Source organism: Equus przewalskii, chromosome 30, assembly GCF_037783145.1.
Source record: "Equus przewalskii isolate Varuska chromosome 30, EquPr2, whole genome shotgun sequence".
NCBI lineage: Eukaryota > Metazoa > Chordata > Mammalia > Perissodactyla > Equidae > Equus > Equus przewalskii.
The window spans coordinates 9,053,153-9,070,354 of NC_091860.1; the positions used below are offsets into that span (position 1 = coordinate 9,053,153).

General features: G+C 42.7%; 1 protein-coding gene across 4 annotated transcripts in view; it reads right to left on the reverse strand.

The window, feature by feature from the left end:
* Window positions 1-17,202, reverse strand: part of PDSS1 (decaprenyl diphosphate synthase subunit 1) — a 40,155-nt gene that overhangs the window by 11,128 nt on the left and 11,825 nt on the right. For 2 of the 4 annotated variants that reach the window (XM_070600891.1, XM_008535180.2), the window contains exons 5-9: window positions 11,656-11,797; window positions 8,836-8,947; window positions 8,633-8,742; window positions 1,166-1,246; window positions 950-1,063 (exon numbers count right to left, since the gene is read on the reverse strand). In XM_070600891.1, coding sequence (XP_070456992.1) covers window positions 950-1,063; window positions 1,166-1,246; window positions 8,633-8,742; window positions 8,836-8,947; window positions 11,656-11,797 — 559 coding nt within the window. Of the gene's footprint in view, window positions 1-949; window positions 1,064-1,165; window positions 1,247-8,632; window positions 8,743-8,835; window positions 8,948-11,655; window positions 11,883-13,335; window positions 13,430-17,202 lie in introns of all 4 variants that reach the window. The other 2 variants (XM_070600894.1, XM_070600893.1) reach the window with 2 other exon arrangements.

Sequence of the window (17,202 nt, forward strand, 5' to 3'; positions counted from 1 at the left end):
ATCACTGAGTTCTATGGAAGACATGATTTATCTTTGTAAATTTTGAGAAAGAATAGAGGCACAATCTCTGAAAGACTAAAAGTTTACAAAAATTTTAGACAAAAGAGCTAATTTTTAATTTCCTGGCATGGTGATGAACATCTTTGCTTTGCTAAATCACACATACTAACATGAAAATCTATTAAAAAGACGTCCAAGTACCAGCCAACGTCCCAGTTATTTCAGATAACATTTGGCACAGCCAGAAGCAGTGTGGCCGGGGTCCAGGGCAGGCTCTGAAAGTGTCTGCCTTGCAAGTCCCTGCAGCATCTTTGAGGCTTCCTAAGCTTTCATCCATATTAAGGAGAATAAGAAGGCAGCTTTACTTACTTCCTTAACTGACAGCCCTTTAATCTGGAGAAAGAAGGAACTGTGTGGTTCTAGTAGGGTATTCCACTGACTTCTTGACATTTTGAGGCAATGGCCGAGGCTCTCTGAGAGCAGCAGACAGTCCCATTAAACTTCTAGAACTGGAGAATTTCTCACAATTTCTTATGCTTGGCGGCCCTTCCTGGGCCTTTTTAAGGGGCTCTGAGGCACACCCAAAGTCCAGTCCTATAATCAAGATGCGGACACCATTCACCTAGTCAGTGCTCCAGATATGAGGAAATTGTCATGCCTAGAGAATTTACAAATTATCTCCATGAATGTTCTCTCAGTTACTCCTCACAACTCTGGGAGGAAGGTTGTAATCTTCTCCATTCTACAGATCAGGAGACAAAGCTTACAGGTGAAGTGACTGGCTCTAGCATCTCAGGCATGGAGCTGGGATCCAGTCTAGATCTGTGGTCCCTTGTCAGAATGCTTTCCTGTCTGTTCCTCATCTGAACCTTCCCATCAGCTGTGCCTGGAAGATACTGGTTCTGTGGGACTACACAGCAATGGGTCACAGGGGGTTTGTAAAACCTACCTGCTGACAAGCAAATAAGACAGGGCCAGTGGCTAACCCGAGCTTCAGATCGGCTGATGTCGGTTTGCCCATCTGGTCAGAGCACGAGGTGAAGTCCAGTACATCATCTATCAGCTAGCAAAAGGGAAAAAGCAATGTCAAGGCATCACCAGCCCAGCCTCGCCGCCTTCCTTCCCACTGTACCAACAGGCCACGTTAACAAAGCAGCGGACCAACCTGAAAAGCTATTCCCACATTTTTTCCGTACTGATAGGCAATCTCATGCACCACTGGGTCAGGGCATCCCAGGACCGAGACCTGCAACAGAGGAGAATTCTGAGATAAGCCACTGGGGGCAGAAGCAAGGCAGCCAACCCCGGCACGGAAGGATTCATACGCCTGTTCCCTTAAGGAGGAGTGAGGCCAGATTACGTACAATCAGGAAATGCTGATACCAGAAGGAGAGCAAACGTCTACAAAGTACCTGTGTTTGTAATGAACGATTTCAGCCTCAGATTGTTTTCTTAAATTCTAAGGAAACTATGCTTTTCTCCCCCTTTCACAGGATAAACCATCTTTCCCACTCCTTAAGAAAAACCGAGAAATGCTGGCTTCTAGCTCTCAGCAAACTCAGCCCAATGGTCAACTCTATTTTATTTTCTATTGATTTAGCTCTATTTTAGGGCTAGATATGTAATCTGATCTAATCGCACACGTGATGTTGCCATATATATACTTCCCTATCTGTAGTCTTTTAATAATCATGGCTCTCCCACTTATTTCTGAGATGCAGTTACTTCTTGCTGTGTCTGTGACAGCGTGCAGCCTCATGCTTCTGACATAGATGTACTTATTTTACTATCAAAGGATCCTAACCAGTGCTGTTTCCATATTTCTTTCACAAGAAGTAATGTAACTGTTTAAAAACTATATTTTCCCCTTTCAGTGGGGGAGAAACAGTTCTTCTAAGTCTTTTTTAAAACTCCAAAAAAACTAGCTGGCACTGGCTGCTTGCGTGCATTTCCCACTGCTCTGCTGAGCATGCTAAGCAGGCCCTGCCACATTTTCAGAAAACAAAGACTGGGTAAAAACCAAAAGGGGGAAGGGAGAGACCTTCTGTTCTACTGGAGAGGAAATGTCTCCAGGAGAAAGCCAGATGGAGCATGTCATCTCCATTCTGTAATGGGCCCTGTCCCCTGACTTCAGCCCTGAGCTCTGTGGTCCTCTGGTGGGGGCCCCACTTTGCTCGGGCATCAGTGTGGAACAGTGTCGTGGGCTCTGCACTTCGTCTGCAGGGTGCACTTATGCTCCTTACAATTACCACGTGACCTCAGCGTGTCCCTTAATCTTTCTGTGCTTCAGTTGCCTCGTCTTTAAACCCCAGGACCAACAGCTCTTCCCTTAGAGGGCTGCTGTGAGGGAGACAGGTGATGCTGCTCATAAACTCTGGTCATGACTCAGTCTGTTTGCTGCTATTGATAATAATCCTCCTCCTCCTCCTCCACTGGATATAGAGACAGGAGCCTGGGAGTGCCCATGCACCTCCGCTAATTACAGCCAGATCCCATAACTTGCTCAGCCCTGAGAATGTTTCTGACGACGTAATGAAGCCTGCGACTGTGTGATGTTTGGCCATTCCTCCTCGACAAAAATGCACACAGCATAAAAAGTTCAGCGGCCACTTACTGGAGTGAATAACAAACTCATACCTGCTTTCAACAGCAGAGACCTCACCACTGGCAGGCACTGACCAGTGGGCTACAGGGAGGGAGCCCTCCTCTTTTCAACTGAACTAAGGAAGCTTTGAGACCACATGGGAGACGATTTAGAAACTTGGAAAGAAGGCAAGATATCCATCAACTTGGCTAAAAGAATGAGAGTGTGGCAAGATTAGGGCAGCCTGGGATATGCTGAGCTCACAACACAATGACCCCCCTTTTCTAGGCAGAAGTCGCCCATCAAGCAGTCCCTGGAGAGGTGATTGCCGTTCCTCAACGTTCCTCAGCAAAGCAGCACAGAAATACAAACTTGCTTCCTGACAAGTACAAGATTCTTAAACACTACATTCTATTTCTAAACTTAATGAATTAAAATTTATGGAGGACATATGATGAGCACTTTACATGATCTTAGTTAAACCTCACAGCATCCCATAAATATCCTTTTGTGGTTGATGATGCTAAGAGCTAACAATTCCTGAGCTCTCAGGGTGTGCCAGGTACTATTCCGAGCTCTCTCACAGATAACTCACTGATGAGGAGGACCTGAGGCACAGTGGGTACCAGGTGATCCAGAGCCAGGAAATGGAGGAAGCAGAATCTGAATGCCAACAATCTGGCTCCAGAGAGCATTCTTTTCATCACTTTGCTATGCCACTTCTAACGGGCAACAAAATGGAAGCTCAGAGGTCAAGGACTGTGCCCAAGTAAGCATAGAGCCATGAGGTCTGTCTGCACTGCCCACTTCTAGCTCACATGTGCTAAGACAGAGATGAGCTACTTTTTAGTGGGCGGCTTCTGCCTTGCAGGCTGTGAAGGGACATTTCTGCTCAGACTTCAACTAGTGCAGTGTAAAGACCATTGCTCACTCCCCCCAGAGAATCCTGCTCCCCCAGCCCAGGCACAGGCTGTCTGGATCTGTTATCACAACCAGGAAAATCAGAAGCAATGCAACGCAAAGACCCAAAAGGAGGTATGCTGACGTGAAATGAACACTGCTTGTTCTTAGCCTCAGAGCAGAGACGCCTCATATCTCTCTGGAAGTGGGTGGAGTGCAAAGAAATGATTAAGTAAAAGTGGAGCTCAGCTAACTGTTGTGTTTGAAGCAGGTCCACAGCCAGGCCACCTGCATCTTTCAGGAGAAGGCCCACACCTCTCATGAGCCTTGTCTCAAAAAGATTAGGAAATGCTGTTGGCATCGGTAGGGGCAGAGGACTTGACGTTTATCAAGCATCCCTATGTCTGAAGTGCATGTTTGCACCACTGTGGACAGAGATTCTGATGAACACATATATGCATCATGGTCGTCTTTATCAAAAACAGTGGAGATTACTGGAGCTCCACCATTACATAAAAAATATCAAAACAGGTTGTCGTCAAAAACCAACTGAAAATATTGGGGGAAAACATATACGACACACTATCACACGTAAACAGTGAACATTCTTAATCTACAAAGAGCTCTTAAAACTGAGCAGAAAAAAGACAAAACACCCCCTAGAAAAATGGCCAAAAGACACGAACAGACAATTCACAAAAACTCAAGATATAAAAGGTCCTTAAGCATCTGAAGAGATGTTTAACTTCAGCCAGAAATATACTACTACAATATACTACTTCTTGTTGTAAGACAGGAGGGGAAATAGCATACACACGTCTGCTCATTTGTGTGAAAAGAAACAGGAAGGAGGAACGAGAAACTAACGAGACAGTTAGTTAGGGGGTGGGTGAGGAGGCCGGGTACTGGGAACCGGCTGAAGGCATGAGAGGCAGTTACCTTTTTGTACAGTTTGTAATGTGTCATCCACTCAAAACAATAACCTCAAAGCTAAAACACAAATTAGTAAGAACGGAACCCCTAAAATGGAATAAAAGAGAACCTAACTATATTTCAAATAATAACATGACCACACTGAGCTGGGGAGAAAGGTAACTTCTGAACACAGAACTTTAACTATATTATCCTCAGGCTAAAGGTAAAAGGAACTGCAAACCAACCCTGAACTGCTAGGTTTTTCACAGAGATGGGGGGTACCCATTTTTAAACCCCTATGGTATATTCGAGGATTGGGCAAACATACGGTGGAGAATGGGAGCCAAGTTTCTTACTGTTGGGGAAGGGAGTTACAAATGTGGGAAGCCCTAATGCTAGAATAAATCATGAATCCTGTGGTATGAGCTATCAGTATGCTAACTTAGGGTTTTAAATAAACAAAAATGGATACAGAAAGACATAGAAATATACATAACCCACACATAAATTCCCTATCTCTGTCCATTGGGAGGGCCTGGAAGCAATGATACCTGGTGCCCAGATCTTGGTTTCTAAATACCATTCTCCAGCAGAAAGAACCAGGGCTCCTTGGAGAAATGATGGTTCTCAGCGCAGGGAAGGACAAGATGAGCCTAGAACATCTCCTGCCAGAAATTAAGGAAGTGTGACAGAATGACAGGGATACGTTACAAAGGCACAAGAGCCAGGTTAAAGGGCCTTCTTCACTGGCCAAATACAGGACAACTGAGCATTAAAATACATAACAATAAAGGGTTATAATCCATAGAGTAAAACAGCAATCCAAGAGTCCATATAGATAAGGTCTTCCTTAAAAGAGAATACCAACTCTATTGTAGAAGCGAGACGTAGAAGGAATGATGGATTAAGAAAACTGTCACGTGGCAAAAAATCAGGGTGACTATCGCCTCAGTAAAGTTATCATAAACAGATGCTAAACCCAGAGAGGGAGAATTTGATAAGAAACAGAATTACTGATGTGATTTCAAAATGCCTCCCCCAAATAGGGAAAAATAGAACTTTAAATAAAGTGAAGAAACCTGGCAGACACCACCCTAATCACGGGATCAAAGTGAATCTCATCAGTAATAGGATACAGGGACACCAGGCACCCCCTGATGTCATGAACTGACAAGACAGCATCGCTCCTGTTGTATTCCTGCCCAAAATTCATAACCTGTGTCTAATCTCAAGAAATATCAGACAAACCCAACTCGAGAGGCTCAACAACATAACTGGCCTGTACTCTTCAAAATATCAAGGTAATATAAGAACAAAGAAAGACTGAGGACCCAGATGAAAAGATTCATGACAACATGAGATCCTGGACCAGAAAAATTTTTTTCCCTTTTGTTATTAACAATATTATGACAACTGACAAAATTTGAATAAGGTCTATCAGTAGATTAGATAAGAATATCATAACCCCAAAATAAGAGTATTCTGCAAATATGACCCACAAAACAAAGTTCCATGACGCACTCTGTAGCTTTGAAAATAAAGTAAATAGGAAGACAGCCCATTGATTCCAGGCCACATGCAGCACTAGAGAGAACAGACATTTAGAGAAAAACAAATGAACGCAAGATTACCATACCCAGTTCTGGTTTCAAATGCCAGCACAGCCACTGTCTGACTGACTGACACTAGATGGGCCCCCGGGCCTCTCAGGTCTCATTCCCATCAGATTTTCCGGGGAACAAGTGACAGCCATCATTGGTAAGCTACAGAATGTACTCTGCATGACTACGTATAAATAAATAGCCAATTATCTTTGAAGCTTACTTCTATTTTAATATCAGTGTCACAAAACAATCCTAGACAGTCCTTAGATTTTCATATTATTTCCACTAAAAATACAAAGAGTCATTTAAAAGGGGGAGGGGGAAGAAATGGTGTCCTTCGACACCATTAGAACGAATTAAAAGCTGCTACATTTCCTTCAAATTCCTGTAACACCATAGAATTCCACTAGTTCTTCTGTAATAATTCTGAAGTTTAAATTCCCCCTTATCCTCTCTTTTTGGCATCTCTAACTTGCTTTGCATGCATTCTTTTGGAGCCCACATGTCTTTGCATTTTAGACACCAGGACTACACAAAAATAGCAATTTTGAATATATAACACCTCTGGAATATTTCTACCCATAGGCACCTAAATATAGAAACTTTTATTCAGAGAGCTCATGATTTTGTTTTATTATTCTAACAGCTCTGGAGTTTAGGAATAAATCACATGAAAAGTGGCTAGTTCCGTGATGATGCCAGCATGCCTCCTAGTGGACAGCATAAAGTATTTCATTTTTAATAAGGGCCATGCCATGTTAACATACATGTCCATTGCTAACTTGCTAATCTGTGAGGACCGAGGTGCTCTTTATAAACAAACACGTGCTATAATATCTTTGGCATCTTAAGCACAGGACAGGGACTGCACTAAGCCTTTCCTTGATTACTCAGGTCCGTCTCCTTGGCCCCTTCGTAGGATCTGATCACTAAGTACATCAGCTCCTGTTCTGGCTCCAACATGGCGCTGCTGCCTGTCTGTGGGGGGTCCACCTTGTGTGGACAATGACTCCCTGTCGTTCAACTTCGAACAGCCCCACTACCTGCTAGTGCTTCGAAGTGCAATCTCAAGCTTGTGAAATCATCAGCGAGCTTCGCTTAACACACCAGTGTGCCTTATAAGGATGGATCTCGAACTCCATGGAGATTCTGGCCATCAAGGATCTGATGACCAATGAAGGATTAATGTCACAGCTTTACGACTCCCATTTTAGGTAGGTCATTCTTTTAATTAGCATTCTAGTGTCTATCATATTTTTAGCCATCTCTCTTTTTTAAAAAAGCAAACTAGCAATTTCTTGGAAATAAAATAATAATCCTTTCAATAAACACAAAAATGGCTGAGATCGTGGCCAGCATATTCTACATAATTCACATTCCTTAGGGTTTCAGTTAGGTCATTTTAGGAAGAAAATGTTGTCCTGGTTCCCTTCTGGCTCACAATTATACATTTCTTGACACTCTTCAAAACAGACACACTACTGGCAAGGGACTTCTTCACCTGAGAAAAAGCTCTCTGTAACTGTAATGCTCTTAAGAGTGTATCATGACAGCAACCGACACATGCCCCAGAGAGAGCTTCCTTGCTTGTTGCTACAAGACTTTATGCCCAGGTGTCATCTCTGTTACCTCTGCTAGGCCGGGACACAGTCAGATGAACAAGACTATGGAGGGAACTGTCTCTCATTCTTGGGCTAGCACTGAATACCTTATTTTAGTCTACAGATTACGGATGATAATACTGACTTTTAAAGAAAGAAAACTAGAGCCAGCCCTGAAGGCTTAGTGGTTAAAGCTTGGTGCTCTCATGGCTTCAGCTGCCCAGGTTGGTTTCCCAGTCACAGAACCTCACCACCTATCAGTAGCCATGCTGTGGTGATGGCTCACATAGAAGAAATAGAAGGACTTAAAATTAGGATATGCAACCATGCGCTGGGGCTTCAGGAAGGAAAAATAAAAAAGGAAGATTGGTAACAGATGTTAGCTCAGGGCGAATCTTTCCCTGCAAAAATAAATAAATAAATAAAATTTAAAAAAGAAAACTATGTGGGGAGTGCAGAGAAGGCCAGGGAGAAAGCAAGGGAAAAACAAGTTATGGTTCACACTCGATTTATACCCTGAAGAAAATTGGCTTGTTTATATTTCCTGTAAAAATATTGGGAGGATCTACCACTCATAAAAAAGGACAAAGAGCACTAGACTAGTACAGTCTAATAGATGTTTTCTCCTGGGTAAATATTATATTTAAGAACACAGCGCTTCACAACTTTTAAAATGTAAGACGTCAGAAATAGTGTGTGGGACAACAATCATGAGAGAAATCATTTATGATAAATTGTTCAAAATTTTACACAGTTTGGAAATGAGATTGGGGAATACATTATAAAGCTTCACTCTTGGGAGGAAAAATAAAAGTTAATGCCTGCATTAGCAAAAGACGACGGCAAAAATGGAAACCACAGCAGAAGTTCTCTCTTTGTTTAGGGATGTACTTCTTTTCTCAATGACCTCTTGGGATTTTGGTGACTATTTTAAGATTCTCCAGTGAAATTTTTCTAGAATTAGCTCCCAAGAAGAAGCTATAAGGCTTTTTTTTTTTTTAACTTCAAAGAAGACAGAACGTACATACTGCTTTACAGCTGTTGGCTATCAGACTGGCAGTCTTCTTGAAGGTCTTTTCCAAGTAGTGTGCAAATCTTTCATTCTCATTTTCTTTCGACCCTAGCTGAAGAAATTCACCTAGAAAGAAGGAAAGGGGTCATTTGAGATACAGTTTTATACTGCTAAATACTAAGACTGAATAAAAAAGAAGAAAATGCAGAATTAACCTACCACGCACCAAATCTTCAATAACCTGGGTTAAAATAGATATAACAGTTGTATTTCCAATTCGTGCCAGAGCTATAGATGCTGCAGAAAGAATTAAATCTCCAGCAAGAACAGCCTAGAAAAGGAGAAAAAAAAAAAACTCTCAGAGAAAACTATCAGAGCAATGGAGCCAACAATGAGGTTGTCGTCTTAGAAGATAAATACAGAATGGGAGGGAGGGGTCATCTTGGATGTAAGCTTTTTCCCTGCCTCAGCGGGATTATATAATAATTACTTACAGACTTGGGACATCGTTTGCACTGGACTGGCTCTCAGCAATTATGCAGTCTCTCTCCAGTTCAGAGCTGAAGAAATGAATGTCTTGAGATGAAAAGTACCTCACTCTCTCGCTTCATCTGCAGGCCCCACCAAAACACGGCCGCCTTCAGTTTAGTTACGCTGGACCACTCACTCTTTCCTCAAACTACGTTGTTGTGGTTTTCTTTTCACTTGTGTGTTGTCTTTTCACTTACTGTTTCTTCTGCTCAAAAACTCCTTCCCCTTCATTTAGCAGACTCACTTGCATAAATAGCTCAGCTGGCACCTCCAGGAAGTCCACTCAGATCCCTCTCTGCTGTGTGAGCATAACATGCCTTGCAGCCTGCTGTCCTTGCACTTTCCATCCCAATCAGTGATTTCCTGTTTACCAGCCTCCTTGAGGGCACGGACTGCCCATTAGCTCGGCCAGTACTTAGCCCACCCCAGCACATGGCACAATGCATGCTTTTCTCAGTGAACACTAAACCAAGGGATCTTGGCTCCAAGTTCACTGCCCTTTGCACTAGATTAGACTGCCCATTCTTCCTTCCCAGAAAAAATATTTTTTTCACTGAACATTAGATAATCAATATTTTTCCAATCTTCTTTAGATTGTGAGTCAATGTCCATACTGTATTTGCAACTAATTATAAATTATACATAACTGAATTATATGCTGTAATCGAATATACTAATCTACGTATTTCAAGATATGCATAAGCATTGTTATAGAGTAATTAGTTATAAATGCTAGAGTTCATAGCAATTTTAATTCACAGAATTTCAACATAACCACATTTTAAGTTTTTATTGTGCCTGTCAGTTCTCTAGTATTCAAAATTAGTGATGTTCAGTATGTTTACCAATTAATCATCATTTTATAGCATAAGCTATCTCGATAGAAATAGAAATATACATTTATCAAGTCCCTTACATATGGTGACTGACATGCACACAGATGTCTGCCCATTGGCCCCTGCGACATTAGCAGGTCAGGTCTAGGGATCTCTAGGCCTTCAACTCTTTCCTTTCCTGGCCCCGAGGTTCCTAGAGGCCACAAGATTGTGGCATATGGAACTGAAGCGTCCAAACTGGGGACGGCTGGGGTGAGGGGTGACAGGGAGGGAGGGCTGGGAACTCAGGCAGGGTCACGAGGGCTCAGGGAGGAGGCGCTGTGTGAATGGAGTTTTGATCCGTGACACAGGAGTCTGGGTTCAGAGGCGGGAGAGGGGAGGGGAGCGGCAGGTGGACGTGTGCGGGGCAGGCCAGCCTCACAGCTCACACAGGTGACAGTGGTGAACACATTCTTCCCCGCATCAGGGAGATCCCACAGCAGAGGCAGTCACGAGGTCACGGGAGCCCAGGAAAAGGCCTTAATTTATTCTTCGAATCCTCCTCCCCTGCCAAGGAAGGCTTGAGGATGGGCTCTGAAAATGGGCATAGCCCACCACAGGGACACATCATAATGTTACCCATGACCTCTCCGAAACGAAGCTCCACTCTCTTTTTACCAATGTTCTGATGTACGGGATTCTGTCAATAGGACACAGAACCCTTTAATCCAAAATTCCAAATAAAAGGCTTACAAACAAAATCGCAGGACTTGATGACACAACAAAGTCGTAAGGAAAACCAGCATGTGAAGACGACAGTTAACATCTATTTCTCCTTTTAATAAGGACAATTAAAAAACAGGGGTAACCAGGTACTGTGAATACCGTGCAAGGGAGGGGAAGGCGAAGAGGGGAACCTCGTCTGCACTATTGTTCTGTTTGTGCTTCAAGCAGGCAGGGCGGCCAACGGGGGCGCATGTGTGGAGAAGCCGCTCCTGAGAGCTCTGCACCTCTTCGCTTTTCTCTCTTCAACCGCATTCCCATCCCACAACCCATGGTTTAAGCATCCTCAAAGAAAATTCCCGATTTCGCACACTCCCTTTGAGAAATGCTAATAAAATACCATGGAAATATGCTTTTAAAATACAGATAGATGAGCCAAACCCAATTAGAGAGACTCTATTTAAAAAGGTAAAATTTTCATGGCAGAACAGTAATCCCCTGATATACTGATATCAGGGGATATATATATAAAAAGCTATATTTAACATATATAAAAACCATAACATAGATATCTTTTTGTTTTATTTATTTATTTGCTTTGACACTCTAGCACATGGCACTCAATAAATGGTTAAGAAATTGAACGAATTCTGAGTAATCTGAGCCCAAAAGTAAAATGTATGATCCCTCATGAAATAAATGGTTTTGGATAACTACAAAATCCCTTTTCTTATAACCAAAAGGAATTCTATATGTAACTGTGAATAACCAGAAATTCTGTTTACATTTCTATGGCATTATCGATTATCAAATACCTGAACACAGACAAGACATGAATCCTATTCTGAAAGTTGGAAGACCACATTTGAAGGAGGCTATTTAACTTTTTAAGGCGAGAAAGGTGAACAGTAAATGCAATCCACAGAGTGTGGGATTGGGTAAGCAAGATTCAAAAAGCAAAACACCGTACCTTCTTTTCACCCCAGATCTTATTAACTGTGTGTTTTCCTCTCCGAGAACGTGCATCGTCAATAACGTCGTCGTGAACCAGACTAGCAGTGTGGATCATTTCTGCAATTAAGGCTATGGAGCGCTGGCTGGCTTGCACATCTCTAGTTAACAGAAAGCAAGGCTTTTTAACACAGACGCCGCCTAGAACCTTCTCAGCAATCATCTTGTGAAAACTGGACATCGGATCTAGGACAAAGAATTTTATTTCTCTAAGAGAAACTGTGTAAAAACTGGGCTTCCCTACAAAGCCACTTCTATCACTTGGAGAACATTTTAAAAACGCGTGAGACACCCTGCCACGATGAGGTTTTATGGACACCACATTAAGAAGTAGAATTTATACGATTAAGCACAAAAAAGGGATTAACATCTCAGTAGTCTGGCCATCAGGCTGAAGGATCATCTTTATGTCCTAGAATAGCGGTCAGGGTCAGGGGACCAAGTTTACAATTAGGTCACAATTAAATTTCAGGGATGGATGGGGAAGAGAGGTGAGAAGCATTCTAAAAAATTCTATTGAAGAACCGATGATCATGATGGTCAAAGCTTTTAATACCGTCTTAAACGTTCAGTAAGAAGACCTCAATGACCAAGGCAGAATTTTTGTAAAAACTTTCTTCCAATTCATATTTAACCTTTGCATTAGAAATTTAAACTTTTATATCCCAGACTTAACATAAAATATAGGCTAAGCACTCTCAAGAAGATACATGGACGTGAGTTTTATAGCTAAGTGAGAATGTCCCCCAGTTTCTTTTTAATCATCATGATTATCATCCTCATTGCCTAGAGGAATTTTTAAAAAGCGAATTCCAAGAAAATCAAACTGGGGAAATAACCAACTGAATTTTCCGAACATAAAACATATCCTGACTTAGACACATGCTAACCAAATGTTTCACTTATTCCAAGAGCTTACTTTTCAAATATCATCACGTTATCTCTTAGAGGGGAGAAAAGTGAGGGACACTGAAATATGACTTTTTCTTTAAAAATCTAATCTGAACATCTGCAAAAAATAGTGCTCATTCTAATTCCTCTGATCTAGCAGAAAGCAATGAAAAATGAAGTTAAACTACATGAAAGATGCTGGAATTTAACTACAAATGCTAAATCAGCATGAAGAACATCTTCCGATCTTGCTTTAAATGTAATTGTAAAATATGGTGCTTTGCCGGCAACTCTTAGCTAAGATTTTCGAACTATACCTCAGAACCTTCAACTGCTTTTAGCCCAGAAATCAACTGTAAAGTGCTGCTCATTATTTATTAATATGTCAAAGTTATAACAGTTCTAAATAGTTCCCAATCACAACACATTCTTCCTAAGGGGGAGACATAATGCAATGGAGGGTAGGGACAAATGGTCCCATACAACCACTTTAGCAAATGAGAAAATGCAGGCCCAGATGGCTTCTAAGAGCTTGCTCTGAATCCCTCAGAGAGATGCTCACAGACTCGACAGCAGGAAGCTTGGACCTTAACTACTTTTCAGGTAAATTTATTGGACCCTATCTTATTTGAGTTGAATGTAGACTTTACAGTTGTTTTTTTAATATAAAGCCTTTTCAGAATATCTTCTCAACAGAATTTCGGTCTAATAAAGTACATACTTCCTACTGGTTAGTAACAGAACTTACCTTAAAACAACTGATAGGCCTCTAGCCTGTCTCATGCATTCATAAGTTGGGCACCACTTCCATTATCACCAACTATGTCAGCAGACAGGGGTTCCTGCTGGGAAGTTGCAGTAAAATGGCAGCGCTCACTGAGAGACTGGAGTTTTGTGTAATTTGAAGATATTAAACCAAAGACAAAGGTTTCTTAAAATATTTTGAAATTTCATAGCTTCTCTATCTATATGAAAATGCCGTTTGGCATAGCTAAATTATCGACTGATGAAATCGGGATTCTTTCTTAGAACGTTATTTGGCTTTGTGACAGAGCCCCTACGTAGGATAAGCATCTAATTCTGGATGCTTTATAATTTTATCTGATGTACTTTTTCCTATACAATTGGGCTCTACTGTGTGTAGCTTATATCTGGAAAATACTGCCACTGCTTATCCATAGCACGGCATAATGGGTTGGAACTAGAATTTAGAGGTGACAGAAAAATCTCACGCTATCTTTAACATGAAATCGCCCAAGTGCCAAAAACTTAAGTCACGCCTTCAAAAAGCTGGGTACCATCTCCACTTCCTGCTGTGAAATAGCTGCCATACTTCCCAGTTTCTGGGAGAGGTGCTAAGAAAAGCTAGACAAGCAAGACAGCGTGAGAAGAGGCCCTTGGCCTTGAAAGCTGGCTACCTCTGTACTTCCCACCTGCAGGAGGATGCGAGATGAGTCAGCCAGCCCCTCAGGACATTTGAGGGGTTTTGCCCTTTCATTGGATTTTGAAATGTTTGTAATGAAGATTTCAAGGATAGACAAAAATAGATGGAGCAACATAATGATCCCCCCACATACCTTTCATGCAGCTTACATGTGATTTAAATAAAATACTTTTTCCCCTATTCATGCTAATTCATTGTTTAAAGGCTTAAACAAATTACAGTCATGTGCTGCGTAACAATGTTTTTCTGTCAAAGACAGACAGCATATATGACGCTGCTCCTATAAGATTAGTACCGTACAGCTGAGGCAGGCTCTACCATCTAGGTTTGAGTGAGCGCGCTCTATGACGTTCCCACAAAGACAAAATCGCCTAACGATGCATTTCTCAGAACGTATCCCCGTCATTAAGCGACGCCTGACTGTACAAGTAAACCCTCAGTGTGGGAAAACCGTCTCGAAAACAAAAATCAAACCTTGTCAATTAGATTACTTTGGTTTGGAACAAATGAGGGAAGCAAATAAAATTAAATAGTAAATGTGGCTTCACTTTAACAACAGAGAAGCTTCTACTCTCAAATCTACAGGTTGTATAAAGAACAGAGTTCTCTTGTGGGATACAGAAGGCTCTAGTTCTATTTCAGAATGTTCTTCTGTTTGTTTCTTCAGACAACACTAAAAATAAATGCTTCACTTTGCTTGTTCGAACTTTGAAAAGCTTAGCGTTTCTTAAATCTATGTCCCTCATTCACCATGTCAGAATCAATACTCTTGAAAATGCAGACTGAGGCCTCAGTGAATCAGAATCTCTAAGGATGGGCCTCAGGAATCTGCATTTTTAAAGAGCCTGCTGGGTGATTCTGATGCACAAAGTTTGGGAGACACTGCTCTATCAAGTGGCGGGTATCCACTTGACTTAGGCCACACATGGAAGCTTTTCCGAAGAAGGGTTTTCGTACCAGCTCGACCCTTGCTGGTCCATGGTGGCACGGCCTCTAAACAATGGGCAAATGGAACGAGAGGCCACTCTCCTATCCTAAAGGTGACCTGACACTTGGGGGGTCAGTTCAAAGGTCTTGTGCTAATGACCCCCCAAGTCTCTTCACAGCCCAAGAACAGAAACGCTCAGCCGCTCTGAAGCGCACATTCACGGGAGGGGCCCTTCCTCTCCTCTTTCACGCTGCATCATTGAGTTTTCTGGGACATGAATGGATGCTGCATCAGTTTGGTACCCAAGCAGCTCACTACTTAACTTGCAAATGAAGTCTCCGTCTCTCTCTATAAAATTCTTCAGGATGCGAATTGCATTTCCTAGTTGCTACCTGAGCACAGTACCATATTCAAGTTCTCGGTCTGATGAGCAATCTATCCATACTGACTCAAGGAAGATTTTATCTTTATCTGCCACTGAATCGACGTGCAAGTTTGGGTCCTTCAACTATTGAGACCGTGGAGTGTGTTCTGCTTTCCCCTCTGGTCTGCTCGGTCAGAGCAGGGGGATCCAGAAGAGGCGCCTCCAGAGGAAGGAAGAAGCCCATCCAGGCTCGCTCTCTGCACTGATGCGATACAATGCCATGATAGGGTTTGTATTAGTTTCCTGTGGCCACTCTGACAAATTACCAAACCTGATGGTTTAAATCAACAGAAATTCTCTCACATTCTGGAGGCCAGAAGTCCAAACAATTTCACTGAGCTGAACTCAAGGTGTCGGCAGGGCCATGCTCCCCCTACAGGCTCTAGGGGAGAACCCTTTCCTCACCCCTCCAGCTTCTGTGGCTGTCGGCAGGCCTTGGCTTGTGGCCACATCACCCCAGTCATTGAGGCAGCCCTGCTCCATCTCCACATCGCCCTCTGCCTCCCTCTTCCAGGGATGCCTGTGATTGCATCGAGGGCCCATCAGACAATCCAGGATGATCCCCCTATTTCAACAATCTTAACTTAATCACGTCTGCAAAGACCCTTTTTTGCTGTATAACACAATACAGGTTGCAAGGATTGGGCCGTGGGTAACTTTTATGGGGCCATTTTTCAGCCTAACCCAGTTTCTCACTCCACTAGCCTCTTCTGTTGATGCTCGAATGTATCCTTCTCAGTGATCCGATTCTTGAAGTTACTTGATTTTATGGCATTTGTCTAAAATCAAGTTTGTCCTCATTACTGAAACTGCCTTGAAGTGTCACCTTTCACAGCAGCATTCAGGCTGAACGCGTGGGACTGAAGGAGCTCCTGAACGGCTCTTGCTCTCTGCCACTGATCTTTGGCCTCATATTTCCGTTTCCTGGGCTTTTTCTCTGGCCAGTGCAATTCTGTTCCCTTTTCTTGTATTCCTTACTGGCACACCGAGGATGCTACTAGCACAAACATCAAAGGTGCCTTCCATCGAAGGAATGGCAGAGTGCAGGGGGGATGCCTGTCAACTCAAACTTGCTAAGCAAGTCATCATCCTCAGCCACTGGCCATTTGCCTTCATAAACCCAAAGGAGCACACCAGGCTCAGAGTGACGTCTGTCTCTCTTTGGTGGGAATGGCGGTTTCAAACTTGATCATTACAGTCCTGAATTCATTAGCAATTTTAATATCAAGAAAAAAGAAGCGACATCCATGGGGCTGGCCCCGTGGCCGAGTGGTTAAGTTCACGCGCTCTACCTTGGTGGCCTGGGGTTTTGTCAGTTCGGATCCCAGGTGCGAACATGGCACCACTCATCAGGCCATGCTGGGGCGGCGTCCCACATAGCACAACCAGAGGCACTCACAACTGGAGTATACAGCTATATTCTGGGGGACTTCGGGGAGAAGAAGAAGAAAAAGAATCGACATCCAAGAGCGGCTGCTCCTAAGTATTTCAGATTTATCTCCAGATAAAATTGAAGCCTGCAAAGTTGCATCATAAATGACGCAGGGTTCGTGCTACTGTTTATTTACTTGTCGCTGAAGAAGCACTGCGGAAGTTTCAGAATCTTTGAAAATGTGGAGAGCGACCCACCGTGATGACATCTTAGACCTGCAACTTATCTAGGCTGGCTTGGTACAGGGCTTTCTCTGCAGGATCGAGGGTGCTGCAAAATAATGCAGCATTTGATTTTTTCAAATTGGGCACAGTTTAATGAAAGTGTGGAAGTCGATTCCCTCAGTGATGAAACCAGCCTCATCCTGGCATGGTGGGGGGTGGAAGA